The sequence below is a fragment of the Lithobates pipiens genome, unplaced genomic scaffold (assembly GCF_037356315.1).
Source record: "Lithobates pipiens isolate NorthernLeopardFrog02 unplaced genomic scaffold, aLitPip1_a1.2 Scaffold_13, whole genome shotgun sequence".
Taxonomy (NCBI): Eukaryota; Metazoa; Chordata; class Amphibia; order Anura; family Ranidae; genus Lithobates; species Lithobates pipiens.
The window spans coordinates 235,304,452-235,323,505 of NW_027507718.1; the positions used below are offsets into that span (position 1 = coordinate 235,304,452).

Genomic DNA, 19,054 nt, shown 5'->3' on the forward strand with positions numbered 1-19,054 from the left:
CTTTCCAAAATGGGGTCATTTGGGGGGGTTTTGTGCTATTTTGGCATTTTATGGCCTTCGAAACTGTGATAGGTAGTGAGGAGTTAAATCAAAAATTTGCACCCTTAGAAATCCTGAAGGTGGTGATTGGTTTTCGGGGTGCCGTGCGCGACTAGACTCCCAAAAAGTCCCACACATGTGGTATCCCCGTACTCGGGAGAAGCAGCAGAATGTATTTTGGGGTGTCATTTCACATATAACCATGGCATGTGTGAGCAATATATCATTTAGTGACAACTTTTTGTAAAAAAAAATTTTTTTTTTTTTTTTTGTCATTATTCAATCCCTTAGGACAAAAAAAATAAATATTCAATGGGCTCAACATACCCATCAGCAATTTCCTTGGGGTGTCTACTTTCCAAAATGTGGTCATTTGGGGGGGATTTGTACTGCCCTGCCATTTTAGCACCTCAAGAAATGAGATCGGCAGTCATAAATTAAAAGCTGTGTAAATTCCAGAAAATGTACTCTAGTTTGTAGACGCTATAACTTTTGCGCAAACCAAAAAATATACGCTTATTGACATTTTTTTTACTAAAGACATGTGGCTGAATAAATTTTGCCCTCAATGTATGACTAAAATTTAGTTTATTCGATTTTTCTTATAACAAAAAGAAGAAAATATCTTTTTTTTTCAAAATTTTCGCTCTTTTTTCATTTATATCGCAAAAAAAAAAAATCGCAGAGGCAATCAAATACCATCAAAAGAAAGCTCTATTTGTGGGAAGAAAAGGACGCAAATTTCGTTTGGGTGCAATATTGCATGACCGCGCAATTACCAGTTAAAGCAGCGCAGTGCGAAATTGCAAAAAGACCTCTGGTCCTTAAGGTGTTTATTGGTCCGGAACTGAAGTGGTTAAGGACTGGTATAGGTCCACAATACATAGGGTTGAGGTGCACTACTGCTGACTGCTGTCCTATACTGCAGCAGTCCTTTATCAGTATAGGGACTGAAGTACAGTCTGCTAATCATTCACAACCTACTTGTTCCACAAAGGTCCTTATAAGGACTGGTAAGGTCTAGGGTGCTACAGTACATAGGGTTGAGTGAGGTACAGTCTGCTATTCCTTAAGGACTGGTATAGGTCCACAATACATAGGGTTGAGGTGCACTACTGCTGACTGCTGCCCTATACTGCAGCAGTCCTTTATCAGTATAGGGACTGAGGTACAGTCTGCTAATCATTCACAACCTACTTGTTCCACAAAGGTCCTTATAAGGACTAGTAAGGTCTAGGGTGCTACAGTACATAGGATTGAGTGAGGTACAGTCTGCTATTCCTTAAGGACTGGTATAGGTCCACAATACATAGGGTTGAGGTGCACTACTGCTGACTGCTACCCTATACTGCAGCAGTCCTTTATCAGTATAGGGACTGAGGTACAGTCTGCTAATCATTCACAACCTACTTGTTCCACAAAGGTCCTTATAAGGACTGGTAAGGTCTAGGGTGCTACAGTACATAGGGTTGAGTGAGGTACAGTCTGCTATTCCTTAAGGACTGGTATAGGTCCACAATACATAGGGTTGAGGTGCACTACTGCTGACTGCTGCCCTATACTGCAGCAGTCCTTTATCAGTATAGGGACTGAGGTACAGTCTGCTAATCATTCACAACCTACTAGTTCCACAAAGGTCCTTATAAGGACTGGTAAGGTCTAGGGTGCTACAGTACATAGGGTTGAGTGAGGTACAGTCTGCTATTGCTTAAGGACTGGTATAGGTCCACAATACATAGGGTTGAGGTGCACTACTGCTGACTGCTGCCCTATACTGCAGCAGTCCTTTATCAGTATAGGAACTGAGAGTTTTGTCACAGGGTCATTTAAAAAATGACAGGCAGAGGAAAAGGCAAGCCCTTCCGAAGGGGTGGTAGGGGTAGGGCAGGAGCAACAGGTTTGAGCCAAAGTGGGAAGTTGCAGAAGCTGCGTTCAATTACTTTAAAGGACGCACCAGACTTGGTTGAGTGGCTCACTCAGCCTTACTCTTCTGCACCCTTCTCATCCTCCTGATCTGCACCCTCTTCTTCACTCTCTGCTATGTGCACCCCAAAAGACACTACCACCAACAACACCACCACCACCACATACCTTCCGCTTCAGTCACAGGAATTATTTTCCAATCCATATCAAGACATTTCTGATGCGCAGCCACTCTTGGTATTGGATCAGGAAGAGGAGGTAGCAACAACCGCTACTCAGCAGTCAGACGACAGTACCCAGATCAGCCCAAGGAGGAGGTTGGTCCCCGGTGTTGCTGCCTACTCCGAGGTCTCTACTTATAGCGGTGGGGAAGGTGACGTCGATGATGACGTGTCTATTGATGTCACGTGGGTGCCCACAAGAGAGGAAGAGGAGGGGAGTTCAGAGGGAGATATGGACCAGCAGATATGGAGGAGAAGCAGGAATAACTTACATTGCACAGGAGGGACAAAGCAGACTGCAAATGTATCAGGAGCGAGTCATCGACCATGTACGGTCACATCTGGCGCTCCCATGTCACCGGCACATGGCTCCGCAGTGTGGGCTTTTTTTAACGTGTCCGCTGCTGACAATAGCGTTGCCATCTGCAATCTTTGCAGTCAACGCATTAGTCGCGGTAAGCCCAACACTCACCTAGGGAAGACCGCCTTAAGAAGGCACATGAGCAGCCATCACCGAGCCCAGTGGGAGCAACGGAACACACAAAGCCACACTCCAGGCTCTCACCGTCCAGCCTCGTCTTCTACTTCTCCTTCTCCTCTCTCCTCACAATTGTCCTCCACTCCACCTTCCATCACGCCAAGCTCACGTTTTTCTGCAAAAAGGCAGGCTTCCGTGGGCCTAATGTTCGAGCGTAAAAAAATGATGACGCCGGATAACCCTCTTGCCCAACGGTTGATGGCTGGCTTGTCAGAACTGATAGCCCGCCAACTACTGCCATATAAACTGGTGGACTCGGAGGCCTTTCGAAAATTTGTGGCCATTGGAACACCACAATGGAAGGTCCCAGAAAGGAAGTATTTCTCACAGAAGGGCATCCCAGAGCTATATGGCCATGTTCAGCGGCAAGTGAATGTATCTCTGGCACACAGTGTCGGTGCCAAGATACATCTGACCACAGACACGTGGTCTAGCAAACACGGGCAGAGAAGGTATGTCACTTTTACTGCCCACTGGGTGAACCTTCTGACGGCCGTCAAGCATGTAACCCGTGGCACCCGTGTAGATTTGGTTTTACCGCCACGGATTGCATGCAGGCCTGGCTCTTCTTCTCCTCCTCCTCCTACTCCATCCTCCTCCCTCTCCTCCTCGGCTGACTCCTCCTTTTCCGCTGCTAGCGTCTCTTCCGCTGCGCCACCCAAGCTCCCCAGAACCTATTCAACAAGCCAGGTGAGACGTTGCCATGACGTGCTGCGTCTATTGTGCCTGGAAGCCAAGAGCCACACTGGCCCGGCACTCCTTTCAGCTTTGCATTCACAGGCAGATCAGTGGCTAACACCGCTTTGACAGTTGGTAAAGTGGTGTGTGACAACGGTGCCAATCTGCTTAGCGCATTGAAACAGGGCAAAATTACGCATGTGCCATGCATGGCACACGTCTTAAACTTGGTCGTGCAGCGATTCGTTGTCAAATACCCTGGGGTCCAGGACATCTTGCGGCAGGCAAGGAAAATCTCGGCCCGTTTCAGAAGGTCTTACACGGCCATGGCTCGCCTTGCTGACGTTCAGCGGCGACACAATCTGCCGGTCAGACGTCTTATTTGCGATTGCCCGACGCGATGGAACTCAACCTTCTATATGCTTGATAGGCTGCTCCAGCAGAAACGTGCAGTTAACGTCTACCTGTATGAACTCTGCGGCAGAACAGGTTCTGGGGAGCTGGGTTTTTTTTCACCGCGCCAGTGGCTGTTCATGCGCGACGCATGCAGACTTCTGCGCCCATTTGAGGAGATCACCAAACTGGTCAGTCACAGCCATGGCGCCATCAGTGGCATGTTACCTTATTCCTTCTTTATGGAGCGTGCATTGCGTCGTGTCATTGATCAAGCTGTAGAGGAGCAGGAGCGGGAAGATGAGGAAGTCGCAATGCTGGATGAATTCCCAGGGGGGGCTACTCTATCTGAGACAAGTCAACAACAGGAGTCTGAAGAGGAGTCAGAGGAGGATGGTGCCGGGGCGGATGAGGAGGAGCAAGAAGAGCATGCTTTAAACCTTTCTGGGATCCCTGTTGTGCGTGGATGGGGAGAGGAGAATGAAGAGGACGACATTATCCTGGATGATGAGCAGGAGCCAGGCCACCACACCGCTTCCAGTTTAGGGCAAATGGGGGCCTTCATGCTCCAGTGTTTTAATAGGGACCCCCCTATAAAAAGCATAAGGGTCAAGGACCAGTACTGGGGGGCAACGTACTTAGACCCCCGGTACAAACACAAAATGGCGGAAATGTTACCGCCATCACAGAGGGCTGTCAGAATGGAGCAATTCCAGGCCTTGCTTCGAGAAATGCTGCATTCTGCTTTTGCGTGCGCTGGCAGAGGAGCAATTCCCACTCCCAGAGAAGGAGTTGCGGGTACCAATCCAACAGCGCCTGCAAGAAGAGGCTGGTTTGAAGATGTGTTGGTGACTTCGGATATGAGGTCATTCTTTCAGCAGACCCATCGACAGGTGTCATCCGGATCCAGCATCAGGGAACGCCTAGACCGTCAGGTGTCCGACTACATCGGGTTAACGGCCGATGTGGACGCTCTGAGGAGTGATGAACCCCTGGACTACTGGGTGGGCAGGCTTGACCTCTGGCCAGAGCTTGCCCAATTTGCAATCGAACTGTTGGCCTGCCCCTCGTCCAGTGTCCTGTCCGAAAGGACGTTCAGCGCAGCAGGGGGGATCGTGACCGATAAGCGTACTCGCCTAGCTCACGACAGTGTTAACTACCTCACATTTCTAAAAATGAATGAGGCATGGATCTCGGAGGAATTCAACACATGTGACCAGTAGACCATGTATATGTCTATAAACAATTTTTTTAATCGAGCACACAGACCTTCTTTCTTCATTTGGCTCACTTCCTTGTCCAAAAAAAGCACACCGTACTATATGCCCGTACCCTCCTGTTTGAAGAGGTTGACAGGTGTCATATTTCTACTGGGGCTGCTTATTATGAGGGGCTCCCACCATCCCTGTGCTGTGCTGACTTCCTCCTGGGGCTGCTTATTATGAGGGGCTCCCACCATCCCTGTGCTGTGCTGACTTCCTCCTGGGGCTGTACCTCTGCTGTGCATATTATGAGGGGCTCCCACCATCCCTGTGCTATGCTCATTATGAGGGGCTCCCACCATCCCTGTGCTGTGCTGACTTCCTCCTGGGGCTGCTTATTATGAGGGGCTCCGACCATCCCTGTGCTATGCTGACATCCTCCTGGGGCTGCTTATTATGAGGGGCTCCCACCACCCCTGTGCTGTGCTGACTTCCTCCTGGGGCTGCTTATTATGAGGGGCTCCCACCATCCCTGTGCTATGCTGACATCCTCCTGGGGCTGCTTATTATGAGGGGCTCCCACCATCCCTGTGCTATGCTGACTTCCTCCTGGGGCTGCTTACGGTGCAGGTGTCAGTGCTGTATATCACGGTGCTGGTGTCAGTGCTGTATATCACGGTGGTGGTGTGAGTGCTTTATGTCACGCTGCTGATGTCAGTGCTCTCTATCACGGTGCTGGTGTCAGTGCTGTATATCACGGTGCTGGTGTTAGTGCTTTATGTCACGCTGCTGATGTCAGTGCTCTCTATCACGGTGCTGGTGTCAGATCACTCTATCACGGTGCAGGTGTCATTGCTGTATGTCACGCTGCTGATGTCAGTGCTCTCTATCACGGTGCTGCTGTCAGTGCTGTATATCACGGTGCTGGTGTCAGTGCTTTATGTCACGCTGCTGATGTCAGTGCTCTCTATCACGGTGCTGGTGTCAGATCACTCTATCACGGTGCAGGTGTCATTTCTGTATGTCACGCTGCTGATGTCAGTGCTCTCTATCACGGACCTGCTGTCAGTGCTGTATATCACGGTGCTGGTGTTAGTGCTTTATGTCACGCTGCTGATGTCAGTGCTCTCTATCACGGTGCTGGTGTCAGATCACTCTATCACGGTGCAGGTGTCATTGCTGTATGTCACACTGCTGATGTCAGTGCTCTCTATCACGGTGCTGCTGTCAGTGCTGTATATCACGGTGCTGGTGTCAGTGCTTTATGTCCCGCTGCTGATGTCAGTGCTCTCTATCACTGTGCTGGTGTCAGATCACTCTATCACGGTGCAGGTGTCATTGCTGTATGTCACGCTGCTGATGTCAGTGCTCTCTATCACGGTGCTGCTGTCAGTGCTGTATATCACGGTGCTGGTGTTAGTGCTTTATGTCACGCTGCTGATGTCAGTGCTCTCTATCACGGTGCTGGTGTCAGATCACTCTATCACGGTGCAGGTGTCATTGCTGTATGTCACGCTGCTGATGTCAATGCTCTCTATCACGGTGCTGGTGTCAGATGACTCTATCACGGTGCAGGTGTCATTGCTGTATGTCACGCTGCTGGTGATCATCTCCTGCACCCTCTTCTTTGCCTACCCTGACCTTCCCTCTCCTCCATTGCCTTCATGCGCTCCACAGTCCTGAATTGTCACAACAATTTCACATATAAAAAAAGAATGCTTGTAGTTGTCGATCCCAGATTCACCTCATACATGTGTTATGTCATTGGCCATGTGGTGGGACTATGTTTGCACAGCTAGTAATTATTTTGTGGCTGCAAATTTGACCTGTAGGTTTGCAAAGTTCGCCTCCCATTGAAGTCAATGGGGCCCGCCGCGAACGTTACGGTTCACGAACTATCGGCCGCGTTCGCGGTCCGCGTTTGCGAAACGTCCCATCGGAAGTTCGTCCATCACTATTGATTGGGTCTGAGAAATATCCTTTTATTGTTAACGCTGCAGTCGGGGAGCTGTACAGTGTTTGAAGTGTGGATGAGAAGTAAGCTACGAATCCTAGTCAAGCCAGGACAGATAGGAGGTAGTCCCAAGACAGGTAATCGAATGTTTTATGTATGTCTAATGATAGAAGCATACCCCGCCTTGGGCGTCCCTGTCCCAGTCCGAGTGGATTGCTGAGATGATATCTATGACCCTTCTTGTTTGATCTGTCGTTTGACGCCCCGGCACGAAGCCCACTTGGTCTGGGCGTATATATTTTGCTAAAAATTAGTTCATTCTGACCGCCAGGATCTTTGTCATAATTTTTAAGTCTGAGTTGATCAGTGAAATGGGGCAGTAGTTTTCACAACTGCCATGATCTTTTCCCGGTTTTGGGAGGACATGTATAAATGCTTTGTTTTCTTGGTTTGGTAGGGCTGTGCCCTGTCTGATCGCGTTAAAAAAGGTACAAAGATGTGGGGTCAGAACTTCTTGAAATTTTCTGTAGTATAAGCCTGAAAAACGTCAGGTCCCGGTGCCTTGGAAGGGTTAAGGCTCTTGATTGCTTGTGCTATCTCTGTTTCAGTGAATGCCTGATCCATAAGTTCAATATGTTCTTTCTGTATTGTTGGAAGAGGAATGTGCTTAAAGAATTCCTCCATTTTGTTAGTTCCTACTTTCTCTGAGGCCCTATAAAGATTAGTGTAGAATTCCATGAATTCCGTCACTATTCTTTTCGGGTTCTGGCTGAGTTGACCATTTTTTAGCCGTAACTTGGGTAGCGCTGATGTGTGGGGTCGGGGCACTAACTTCTTTGCTAATAATGTGGTGGGTTTGTCCCCCACCATGTAATATCTGTGCCGAAAACACAAAGAACAGGGAGAAGGTGTGCCAGACTAAGTGCAGTATAAAAGATAAAGTATTTATTAAAATAAAAAACATACATCCAAATGGCTACTCACAAAGGTCAGAGAGATTTAGGCATGTAAATGAAATAGGAATGCATCCATGTCTCAATCCGGTCCACGGTGTTTGCAGAGCTGATGGAGTATAAAACCAAACAGGGGGGTTGACAATAGGCTTGCCTCTGTGTTCCAAATGCTGATTTAGAGCAGCACCTCTGTATTTCCAATGGTTTTCATCGGTTTCCAGCTTTGTTTAGCGTCCGGATGGTCGGATGGCCAGAACCGGAAGTGCGTTCCAGAGTGGAACACAAGCTCTGGGATCTGGAAGTGACACGTGGGCCAATCAGAAGATGTGTTTCACAACTTCAGTTTTTTCCTCAGTTCTAGTATTCTAAACAGGAAGTGATGCATATATACTCAGAAGGAGGGGCGGACCTGTGATACCATTGGACAACGGGCTTGTATAGATATAAATAACTGAATGAAATGAGAACAAAAATTCCTATAACATCTCGAAATAATGTTAAAACATTATGCATATAAAACATATAATTGAAAACATGTGGGCAGCACTATATGAGACCATATAAATATTTTTATGTATTTAGGAAAGGGGCTGAGATTTTTTATGTATATGTATGTATGGGACTATAAATTGGTGATAACCGCAACCATTATATATCAGTAGAGGGGAATATTCATACCCAAATAGAAATTTATACAGGGATTGATTTTTTGCGCCATCTGATCCCAAATATTTCTCTACTAATATCAGTGCAGAGACCATCTTATTCTTTTTTCCGCTTGTGTGGTGAGACAATTTAGTGCCAATCTAGCCTCATTTATTTTGTGTCTGATATCTACTTGAGGATTCATTTTTTGCGTCCCGCAACGTTTGTTCCTGTTGTGTCACTGTGCTATCTCTGGACCGCTTTTTTCGTGACGCTAATTGAAGTAGTTTGCCTCTTATGGTGGCCTTGTGCGCTGCCCAGTTTATCACTGGGGAAGTGGTTGTTGGCAAGTTTTCCTTAAAGAAAAGGCGCCTTTCCTTCTCTACCTCTGCTACTGTTATTGGGTCATTTAACATGGTGGCATTCAGTCTCCATGGGGACGGGTAGGGTTTCATCCACAAATTTGAGAGGGAAAGTCTGACTGGCGAGTGGTCCAACCATGGAGTGTTTAATATTCCAGCGGACTGTATGTATGATATTAGCGGGCCCCTATGAAAATATGGTCAAGTATGTGCGATGGGCATGTGAATTGAAAGTGTAATCCCTCGCTAAGGGCTTATCCTCTCTCCATGCATCTACAAGGTCATTGTTATGTAGTAGTTTTGCTAGACTATTACTACTCCTAGGTATGTTTTTATAGTGGTTTACTGTGAGATGACTTGTCTAGCGTTTGATTTAATGGCATGTTACTGTCTCCTCCCAAGATGACCTGTCTCTGTATTTTGGGGAGTAGTATCTTGAACATACTATGAAAGAATTCCAATTGACCTGTATTAGGGGCGTAATATGAGATTATAGTTGTTACCCTGTCATTAATTTGACACACTGCCATGACATATCTACCCTGTTTGTCTCTTATTATGGTGATGGGGACAAATGGCACTTTACGGGAAAAGCATATTGCTACGCCAAGTTTTTTCTCTGGGCCCGAAGATGTATTAAATTGGGGGTATTTTGCACTAAGGTATTTTGGGGTTGAGGTTTTGGAAAAATGTGTCTCCTGTTACATCAAAATGTCAGCCTTTTATTTATGGTAATATATGAAGGCCTTCGTTCTCTTAGTGGGGGAATTAAAACCCCGTACATTGTGTGTAATGATGCTGTATTTGGTTTGGTGATCAATCACCATCGTGGTTTTGCAGAATACACTTACCCTGTCCCAGACATGCAGTCATCAGCTTCCCAAATCCCAAAGATGAGGAGGCTTCGGCGTTCCACCAGGGCACCACTGGTCCATGGGGGGGGGGGGGGTCACCCCGTAGAAGAAGAAAAGAGAGGAGGAGAGATTAGGAAAGGTTAGTAATTTTTGGAGGAAGCTCCAATACCATCCTGTTGACATGAGATACTTCATTATATCTAACTACCCTGTCTCCTTAAGGACAAGGATCACTCCAGGTATATTACCTGGGATTCAGTTGTGAAGTTGTTCCCACCCGTAAATGAGAACAAGATCACTAGAGTGGTATGAGTGTCCACCCCGGCTTCAAACATTAATCCTTAACTAAGTAAATGCAGGATATGAACTTGTTAAAACAGAGGTAAAAATGGTATAAAAAGGAAAACATTTATATAAAAATTAAAAAATGAAAGTTATTTGCGATAACCGAATGGACCGCCAAGAGTGCATCGCTTGAACTTATAACCGTGCAGCCTCTGCTTTTCCCATTAAGATCCGGTAATGGGTCAGCTGACCCTACTTTCGTATAGTGAGACTGGACACTCGTTCTGTTCAACACCTCATAACATAACCTGTAAACAAGAGAAGTTCTGTTGTAACCTATAACTTCAATAACTGATGGTAACCATTGAGGCTGAAGTGCCCAATTTTCTCTCCAAGGAGGGAGCCATCACAACGGGCTTAATTTGACTCAGTCAGACCATGTTCCTGTCATGGGTGAAGGGGGAAGTTTCCCTATAGGTAGAGCCCAGTTCCCTGTTTGGGGGATCAAGCCCTTCTATGCAAGTCGGTGTTGGGGTTCTTCCGCTGTTCCTGGGCCTTTGTGATGACCATATGGTGGACAGGGCCCTGTCTCGATGATTAAATATGATTCCCAGTTGCATTGGAAGTCTCTCTCCATCATGATAATTCGAGAAAGAGTGATTCTTGCCCCTATATGTAAAGGAGAGACGGAAAGGGAAGGACCACCTGTACTTTGGCAGTTCTGTAATTGCTGCAAAAGTGGCTTCAGGGTACAGCGTTTTTGCACCGTGGAAGGGGCTAGATCCGCAAATAGCTGAATCAGAGAGCCCAGTAGATTCAGGTCCCGTTTATATCTGGCTGCCACCATCAGTTTCTCCTTGATCCTGTAATAATGCGGTTTCACTATTATGTCGCGAGGTAGTCCATCAGACCTCAGGGCCATCAAGGCCCTGTAGATTCGGACAACCTCCAGGTGTTGCGGTTGTATGTCAGGTATTAGCTCCTGCATGAGGTTGTGCATGGCTTCTTCCAGGTTTGTGTGGGTTTCTGGGAGTCCCCTTATACGTATGTTATAGCGATGGGACCTATTCTCTAAATCCTCGATTTTTTGCATAGGCCTCTTCTAGTCGCTCCTGCTTCTCAGCTGTCATCCTGGAATTTTGGTTAATTCTGTGTATCGATTTATCGATTTTTGTTTCAATCGTGTCCAGCCTCATTCCAAAGCTTTGTATATCTTGTTTAATGTCATTAGTTATGATGGTGCACGCTTTAGATAGCTCCTGTTGCAGCATGGCTGAGAATCTTGCTAGCAATGCTGCATCCCCCGTGTATGGAGCCTGTGCAGGTGATGGATCTGCTGGGGCAGACTTGCTTGACTAAATATGGAGTCGGCCAATTCTGCCATATTCCTGTCCATAGATGAGCCTGGGGATCCTGCCCGGTCCGGGCATCCCAGGGATGCTCCGGTGGATAGGGAGGGTGAGACCGCTCCCTGAATTCCTCCTCTGGGTCTCTGGAGGATTGAGAGGAGAAGGGGTGCCTCAGCTACTGGTGATGATTGGGGGTGCTGTGGGGAGACATGCTGCTCAGTGCTCTGGCCGCCTCGTGCATCCTGCTTGTCAGGCGCCATCTTGGGAGATGGAGACTGTGCAGAGGGAGGCTGCCGCAGCTGATTTTTCCTTATTGCCTGCTTGTATTGATGCCTTTGGCATCTCATCGCCTTCCCCGTGGGTTCTGGTTTGCGGATGGGTCGGTGTCCGGTCTGTAAGTTCAGTCCTGCGATGATGATCGCTTTCGTTAAGCCGGCAGTGTGCGGAGCTTGGCTTCAGCATAACTGTCCCGGGCGCCGCACGCATGCACTCAAAATACTTTTAATATCACTGCTATTGGTGTTAGATGTGCTTGTTATACTTAAAGTGCTTTCTTTTTTATTGATTAACTTTTGAGTATGTTGATAGTGCTGCACATTATGCATTAACATTTAGTATAGGTTTTGTATCTTAGACCTTGTGCTGGCTGATTTTTTTTTTTGGGGGGGGGGTGGGTTTTAAGATTTTTCTTTGTACAGTATATGGTTATCTTAGAACTGAAATGCATGATCTCAGCAGGGACTCATGAAAAGGCCCTCTGTCTACTGGCTGGCTGTGAAGGAGACTGTGCTCCTTATTTCATTATCTTCCTCCAGGATATAGGAGTACAGGAGATCTTTTTTTATTAAAGGACGATAAAATATTTAGAGAGGATGGAATTCTGCATCAGGTGGCAATTTTACAAATCCTATTTGTGTGTCTGAGCTTTCACCCTAACATGTGCTTGTTAGTACTTTAGCAGGTGTCAATAGCATGTGTTACTGTCCTCTAACTGGGATATAATGTATTACAAGACTCCTACACTGCTGTTTTCTTTCGGACATAGAAAATATTTTTGCACACTTTGGCACACAATGGTTATGCTTCATTTGATCATTGAATTATATCTGCACAATACTTAGGGCATTTGGTATACAGAATATTTCTTTAGTCATTAACAATCAGTTTAAGCCCTTATTTACACTGAAGTACAGCCAGGCAAATTATAGGCATTTTTTGTGTGTTTGCATGTGTCATTTATAGTACAGGATCAGAATTTTAGACCTTAAACGCTTTTAGACCCATAGACTTTTAGAGGAGATCTATGGTCATAGCATACACTTTCATTTTATAACATCAGCATTGTAATAACAATACAAACAATAGTTATATTTGACAATCCATAAATATATATGTCTTTTCTTTATAGGAACTCAGAGGTCCATTTTCATCTGAGATATCTGCCAAACCAACACGCCAAATAGCTTCAAAATCTTTCCTTCAGTGTTGTGATGTTCCTGTACGTGAATATGATTTGCTGGTCAAATCATGCCCTAAAGTCATCATGTCTACACAGGTAAAATTTATTGATGAAATAGCTAAAGTTACTGACAAAAAAGGCCTTATATCCTCGCTAGATGAGTCTCTGATGACTTGCTTTCACAATATGGTGCAGATTCATGGCATTAGTGGATGGTCCTCAGATATTCACACAGGCTGTAGGCAAGAGCTTTGTAATTTAGTGACCTGCTGTGAAAATATTGTCTACTTGCCCACCCATAGCACTGAATATCTTAAGTTTATGGTCATGTTTCAATACATATGGAAACCTGAATATTTTCATTTGTCAGTTCAATTATATCTTAAAGAGGAAGTAAACCCTGATGAGGTTACTTCCTCTTTCATTCCCTGCAAAGGTAAAGCATAATGGACTACTATGCATCACATAGTAGTCCATTATGCGTCACTTACCTGACACAGGAGCCAGCGAAGTCACCGCTGTCCCCTGTAGTTCCGAGCGTCTATCTTCTTGGTGGGTCTCGCTGCTTCGGCGCTGTGAATCGCCGGAACAGCGATGACATCACTCCCACGCATGCACACGGGAGCCGACACTCGTGGCATATCACCGCGATCTGCGGCTTACCCAGTGCGCCTGCGCGCTGCTGTCTATGGCGCATGCGCCGTAGACACCGGTGGCTGTCTTCAGGTAAATATCTCCTAAATCATATAGGTTTAGGAGATATTTCTTGGACCTACAGGTAAGCCTTAATCTAGGCTTACCTGTAGGTCAAAGTGGTTTGTAAGGGTTTACAACCACTTTAAATCTACTATAAGCTAAGCTAGGTAAAAACAATTTCCTTGCTAAGTGAGCAGCCCATTGGTTTTCACCCAACGTTCACACCTATGCATTTTTCAGTTTTCAGAAATGCACTACAGTCCATTTAACATGGTTTCCTATGGTACTTGTTTACATCTGTGTGTTTTGTGGCCAGTGCATTTTTGAAAAGGGTTAGGGACTTTTTACCCACAATTTGCGGCTAATAGATTTCAATTGAACCACATCAGAAATGAAAGTGTTGCATTTGTGATGAGATTTTGATGTGTTTTGCGGTTCTTATTTTACCACTGTATATAGCTGGTTGCTAAGCAGGGGGCCGGGAAGCCAATATTTTCTATTTCCCACCGTCTCCTCCTCGAGCTGTCTCTTCCCGTTGCTGTCTTCATCCTCGCCGCCGGTTACCCGCTAAAAATTTTTTAAAAGCCACTCTTGTTCTGTCGATGTCTTCATCTGTGGCCATCCGATGACCATCCAATGACATCACCCAGAGAGCCCGTCCCTTGCCTTTCCTGACCTGCCGGGCGGCATGCTTGGATAAGGGACTGGTATGGATTTTGGAGGGAACCCCACACCATTTTTTCTTTCATTTTGGTGTGGGGGGTCCCCTCCAAATCCTTACTCGACCCAAAGGGCCTGGTTGGGCCCTGGGGAGGAAACTCACGCTGTTTGATTCGTAAAATTTTTTGCCGGCAAACTGATGACTCGATTGTTAAGGACATGGCAGCTGGCTTCCTGGCCCCTCCTTAGCAATCAGCTATATAGAGTGTGTTTTACAGTGCGTTTAAAGAGAAAAAAAACGTAAAATACAAAATGTATGAAAACTGCATGTAAAAATGTATAAAAAAAACTCTGGTTTAAAAACACAAAATGCACTGAAAAACGTGTGCCTGAAAAATGCATCAAGCGCAGCCACATAGATGTGAACCTAGACTAAATCAACCCCATAGAATAAATGTTCACTGGTGAATTTTGGGTGACAATATGGACAAATTCACTCCCTAAAAATTAACATTGATGCATTACAATGTGTATCAAGGAATATTGGTGTCTGCCTTTTGTGGCGCTTGTCACTGAAAATCATGATATAGTTTCTTTTGTTATTAATTTAAGAATGGCTGATTGCTTTGATTGGTAGCTTGATGGCGTGAATTACTTTTTACAGTGGTATTATAGACATTTTCTGTTAATTTCATTCAGTAAGACCTGTTTTTTGCTGACACCTTAGTTGCTTACTGTTTCAGCCATCTGGTAATTATAACATGGTGGAACCCTCTGAGGAAGCAATCAATCTTTCAGACGTCTTACCTTGTGCGCCCTTTAAAGATGAGGCACTTCTGAAACTGAGTAGGGAAGCTGAACATACATCAAGCAATATTTCCAAGTAAGAGTAAATAACTTTCTGGTTGTAATTGAATCCTTTCTTTTTCAGATTTTACTGCTAGAGAGGCTTGGTTGTAGTGCACTGTCAGTTTCTTTTGGATTTGTCTTGATGCTTACCGAGGTTCTGAATTTGTATTATATTTCTTGCAAACATGGTACATGTATTTTGTGAAATTTTAATTGCATTTATATATTTATTTTCTATATAAATATTAGAAAAGTTTTCTTATTTCAGTTACTTGTTCCAAGGATTTATATGCTTCATTGAATCTACTTTGCTTCTGGAAGGGGGGGGGAGGGGGGGCGTGTGTGAATACAGACGCTGATCATCAATAAAGATCGGCCATAGAATATATTGAGAGAGTTGCTGTCTTCTAGTGCATTCAGGGTGTATGGACATGTAGTCCCGAGGCAGTGCCATTTTTTTCAGCATGAGCTAATTGCCAAAATGGAAAATGGTGTGCAGACAGACAACTGTCGGTGCAAGATAGATGTTAGTATATGGGTAACAGCACATATTTGCCAGCACACCATGGATCATGAAATGTCATCCAAAATGTTTATTGCAAAAAGATCACATCACAAACGACCAAGAGAAACGTTTTGGAGCCACACAGGACCACATGTGATGATCACATGCCTGATGAAGGGGTCCTGCGCTGCTCCGAAACATTTCACTTGGTCCATGGTCCTGTATACACTGCTCCCAAACCGCCCCAAAGATGCTGCTTGCAGGACTTTTTTTCCTGTCCTGCAAGTGCACCACACCAGTGTGAAAGCACACGGGCTTTCACATCGGGGAGGGATGAGAGGTGCTTTTCAGGCACTATTTTTAGCGCTAAAATGCCTGAAAAGCTCCCCAGTGTGAAAGGGGTCTTTGTGAATTGACCCTGTAATCTTTTGGAAAGGTTTTAGTAGAAATGAATGGTCAGGCCAGATATCTATCAATTGAATAATTTGCTTACCAGTTGCTTAGCATCATAGAAATAGGCAATAAACATGAAGACCTTTACAGTTTTATATCAAAAATATAAAAAAATACGGTCTTCAAATTTTAACCACATGTCAGTCTGAAACATTGGGTGTCATTATAATTGGAATGTGAACAGTGGCCTTTGGTGCTAAACGTTTTTTGGTGGGGGGGGGGGGGGGGGGCAAACAAACCCCCCCGGGTCCGCACTTACCTCTCCAGAGGGCATAGTAGAGAGGTAAGTGCAGCTTCTCCTCCCAGCCAACCTGGTCTTCTTTAGATCCGCCTCCTGTCCTGATTGGCCGGGAGGAGAAGCCGGAAACCGATAGCGAATATTTAATCGCTAGTTATCACAAGTGGGAGAGTTCGGTATGGAGAGCCCAACCCTTTTCAAGCCAATTACAGCCTGAGGCTCTAATCATGTGCTTGAAAAAAAAGGCCTAATAGAAAGGCATTAGTCCAGTGCCCTGCTCATAAAAAGAGGGAGACAGCGCCCCTTATGGACCGGCCATGAGGGTAGTTGTCTATAGGCATCACAACAAAGACAAACTGTATAATAAATAACAGTGGCCGTTACACAGTAGAGGATGCATTCACAGAGAGCAGCGACACTGACATTATGCTGCTGTGCAGTGGATGATACAAATGTACTGGAAATTTAAACAGAAGACAGTATCAAGTATTATGTGCTAGCTGTGTAGAAGATGGCAGGGATGAGCAAATTCATTTATGTGAGATTTAAGCCGACCATACCTGGATTGAAATTCAGCCAGTTCAGCAGGGACTGGCTGCATTTCGATTCATGCTTGAGCAAGCTGGTTGTACATCAGTCAATCTGCCGACCAATTGATGTACAACCAGCCTGTTGGAAAAATTCTGCCCGATCAGTGCCGCTGGCTATAGCTGGCAACATTGGCCAGTATATTCTAATGGCGGGGAACAATCTCTGTAGCAAAACTTTACAATGCATCCCACTGCAATGTGTCCATACTTGAACATGAAGTACAAATATCGTTTAACAAGAAAAAAGGTTTTTCCCTTTCCTGCCACCATCTTGCTGTCTTTTTGTTTTTCTACACTACACTCAATCAGAACCACAAAGGAAGTGATGTCACAGGAAATAAGTATGTGAGACACTGCAGGATAATGCAGCTCAAAACAGCGCAACAAAACGCACTTAAACCAAAAGTATACTTGTTGCAAACGCATTTGAAATGTGCATCAACGTGTTAAACTGATGAATGTGTCTCAGCGCAGATGACGTAATGCTTGTACTGTGGTGTGAACCAGTCCTAAAGGTATTTTTTGTATAACTAGGAAATATTTTAATGAGACGTTTTCTTACTTTACATCCTTTGCTTGTAGGAAACCACTTACTTTGCATACAACTGATCTTGAAGATAACGTTTGTTCCCTTATTAACTCTGGTAAGTTTAGAGATGGATTTACATTATTTTACATTTTTTTTGTACAATTTATGTAGTCACGTTGCAATTTCTTAGCTTTTAGAGCTAGGAAAGCTGATTGTCCTTAACAGAATAAGTATTTGTATTTTATAGTCCAGCTCAAACTCCCATTAGTTTAATGTAACATATCTACAGTGCATCCGGAAAGTATTCACAGCGCTACACTTTTTCCATATTTTATTATGCTACAGCCTTATTCCAAAATGGATTAAATTCGTTATTTTCCTCAAAATTCTATAAACTATACCCCATAATGACAACGTGGAAGAAGTTTGCTTGAAATCTTTGCAAGTTTATTAAAAATAAACTAAAAAAAAATCACATGTACAAAGCCACTCCTTTGTTGTCCTGTTGGAAGATGAACCTTCACCCCAGTCTGAGGTCCAGAATGCTCTGGAGCAGGTTTTCATCAAGGATGTCTCTGTAGATTGCTGCATTCATCTTTCCTTCAATCCTAACTAGTCTCCCAGCTCCTGTTGCTGAAAAAACATCCCCACGGCATGATGCTGCCACCACCATGCTTCACTGTAGGGATGGTATTGGCCAGGTGATGAGCGGTACCCTGGTTTCCTCCGGACATAATGCTTGCCATTCAGGCCAAAGAGTTCACTCTTTGTTTCATCAGACCAGAGAATTTTGTTTCTCATGGTCTGAGAGTCCTTCAGGTGCCTTTTGGCAAACTCCAGACGTGCTGTCATGTGCCTTTTACTGAGGAGTGGCTTCCGTCTGGCCGCTCTACCATACAGACCTGATTGGTGGAGTGCTGCAGAGATGGTTGTTCTTCTGGAAGGTTGTTCTCTCTCCACAGAGAAATGCTGGAGCTCTGTCAGAGTGACCATCAGGTTCTTGGTCACCTCCCTGACTAAGGCCCTTCTCCCCCGATCGCTCAGTTTTGCCGGACAGCCCACTCTAGGAAGAGTCCTGGTGGTTCCAAACTTCTTCCATTTACAGATGATGGGGGTGTTCTGTAAATAGCTAGGAACAATGCAAACTGATAACAGGCAGAAGTTATCCGTTCACAAGATTTCTGACAGGATCTACAGGTATTTTTTTTACTAATGAAAAATATATAACAACCCCTTTCAGAGGTTTAAGAAAATAGGAGACATGGCTGACTGCAGTATTTCTTAGTTTCAAATTTGGATAAATATGCCCCTTACCACAATAAATACCTATCTGAGTTCTATTAGATTTAATTAGTGGTAATGAAGCTATATATGGGGTATTGAGTTGAGTGAACTCTGTGAGCTATGCATACAATACTTATGTAAAGCCAAAGCTGGAGTGATGGCATACTTAACTGGTTACTAAAGATTAACCTGGTTGCTTTTTCAGTTATTGACTTTCTAGTTCCTGATCTCAGCTTTGGTTTAAGATTGTGATCTCTTTGCCTGCCCTGACCTGGCCTTGTATTTGTATTGCCTTGCTTCAACTTTTGCTACCTTTATTTTTTCAACTCCTTCCATCATCTACAGTTGTAAAAAATTACTGCAACCCCTAATCTAATGTGTTACAGGCAAGAAGG

The 19,054-nt window shown here is 44.9% G+C and overlaps 1 protein-coding gene across 3 annotated transcripts in view; it reads left to right on the forward strand.

The window, feature by feature from the left end:
• CCDC158 (coiled-coil domain containing 158) overlaps window positions 1-19,054 on the forward strand; it is a 135,875-nt gene that overhangs the window by 97,066 nt on the left and 19,755 nt on the right. For all 3 annotated transcript variants that reach the window (XM_077476353.1, XM_077476354.1, XM_077476355.1), the window contains 3 exons: window positions 12,805-12,951; window positions 14,955-15,094; window positions 17,429-17,490. In XM_077476353.1, coding sequence (XP_077332479.1) covers window positions 12,805-12,951; window positions 14,955-15,094; window positions 17,429-17,490 — 349 coding nt within the window. The remainder of the gene's footprint in view (window positions 1-12,804; window positions 12,952-14,954; window positions 15,095-17,428; window positions 17,491-19,054) is intronic.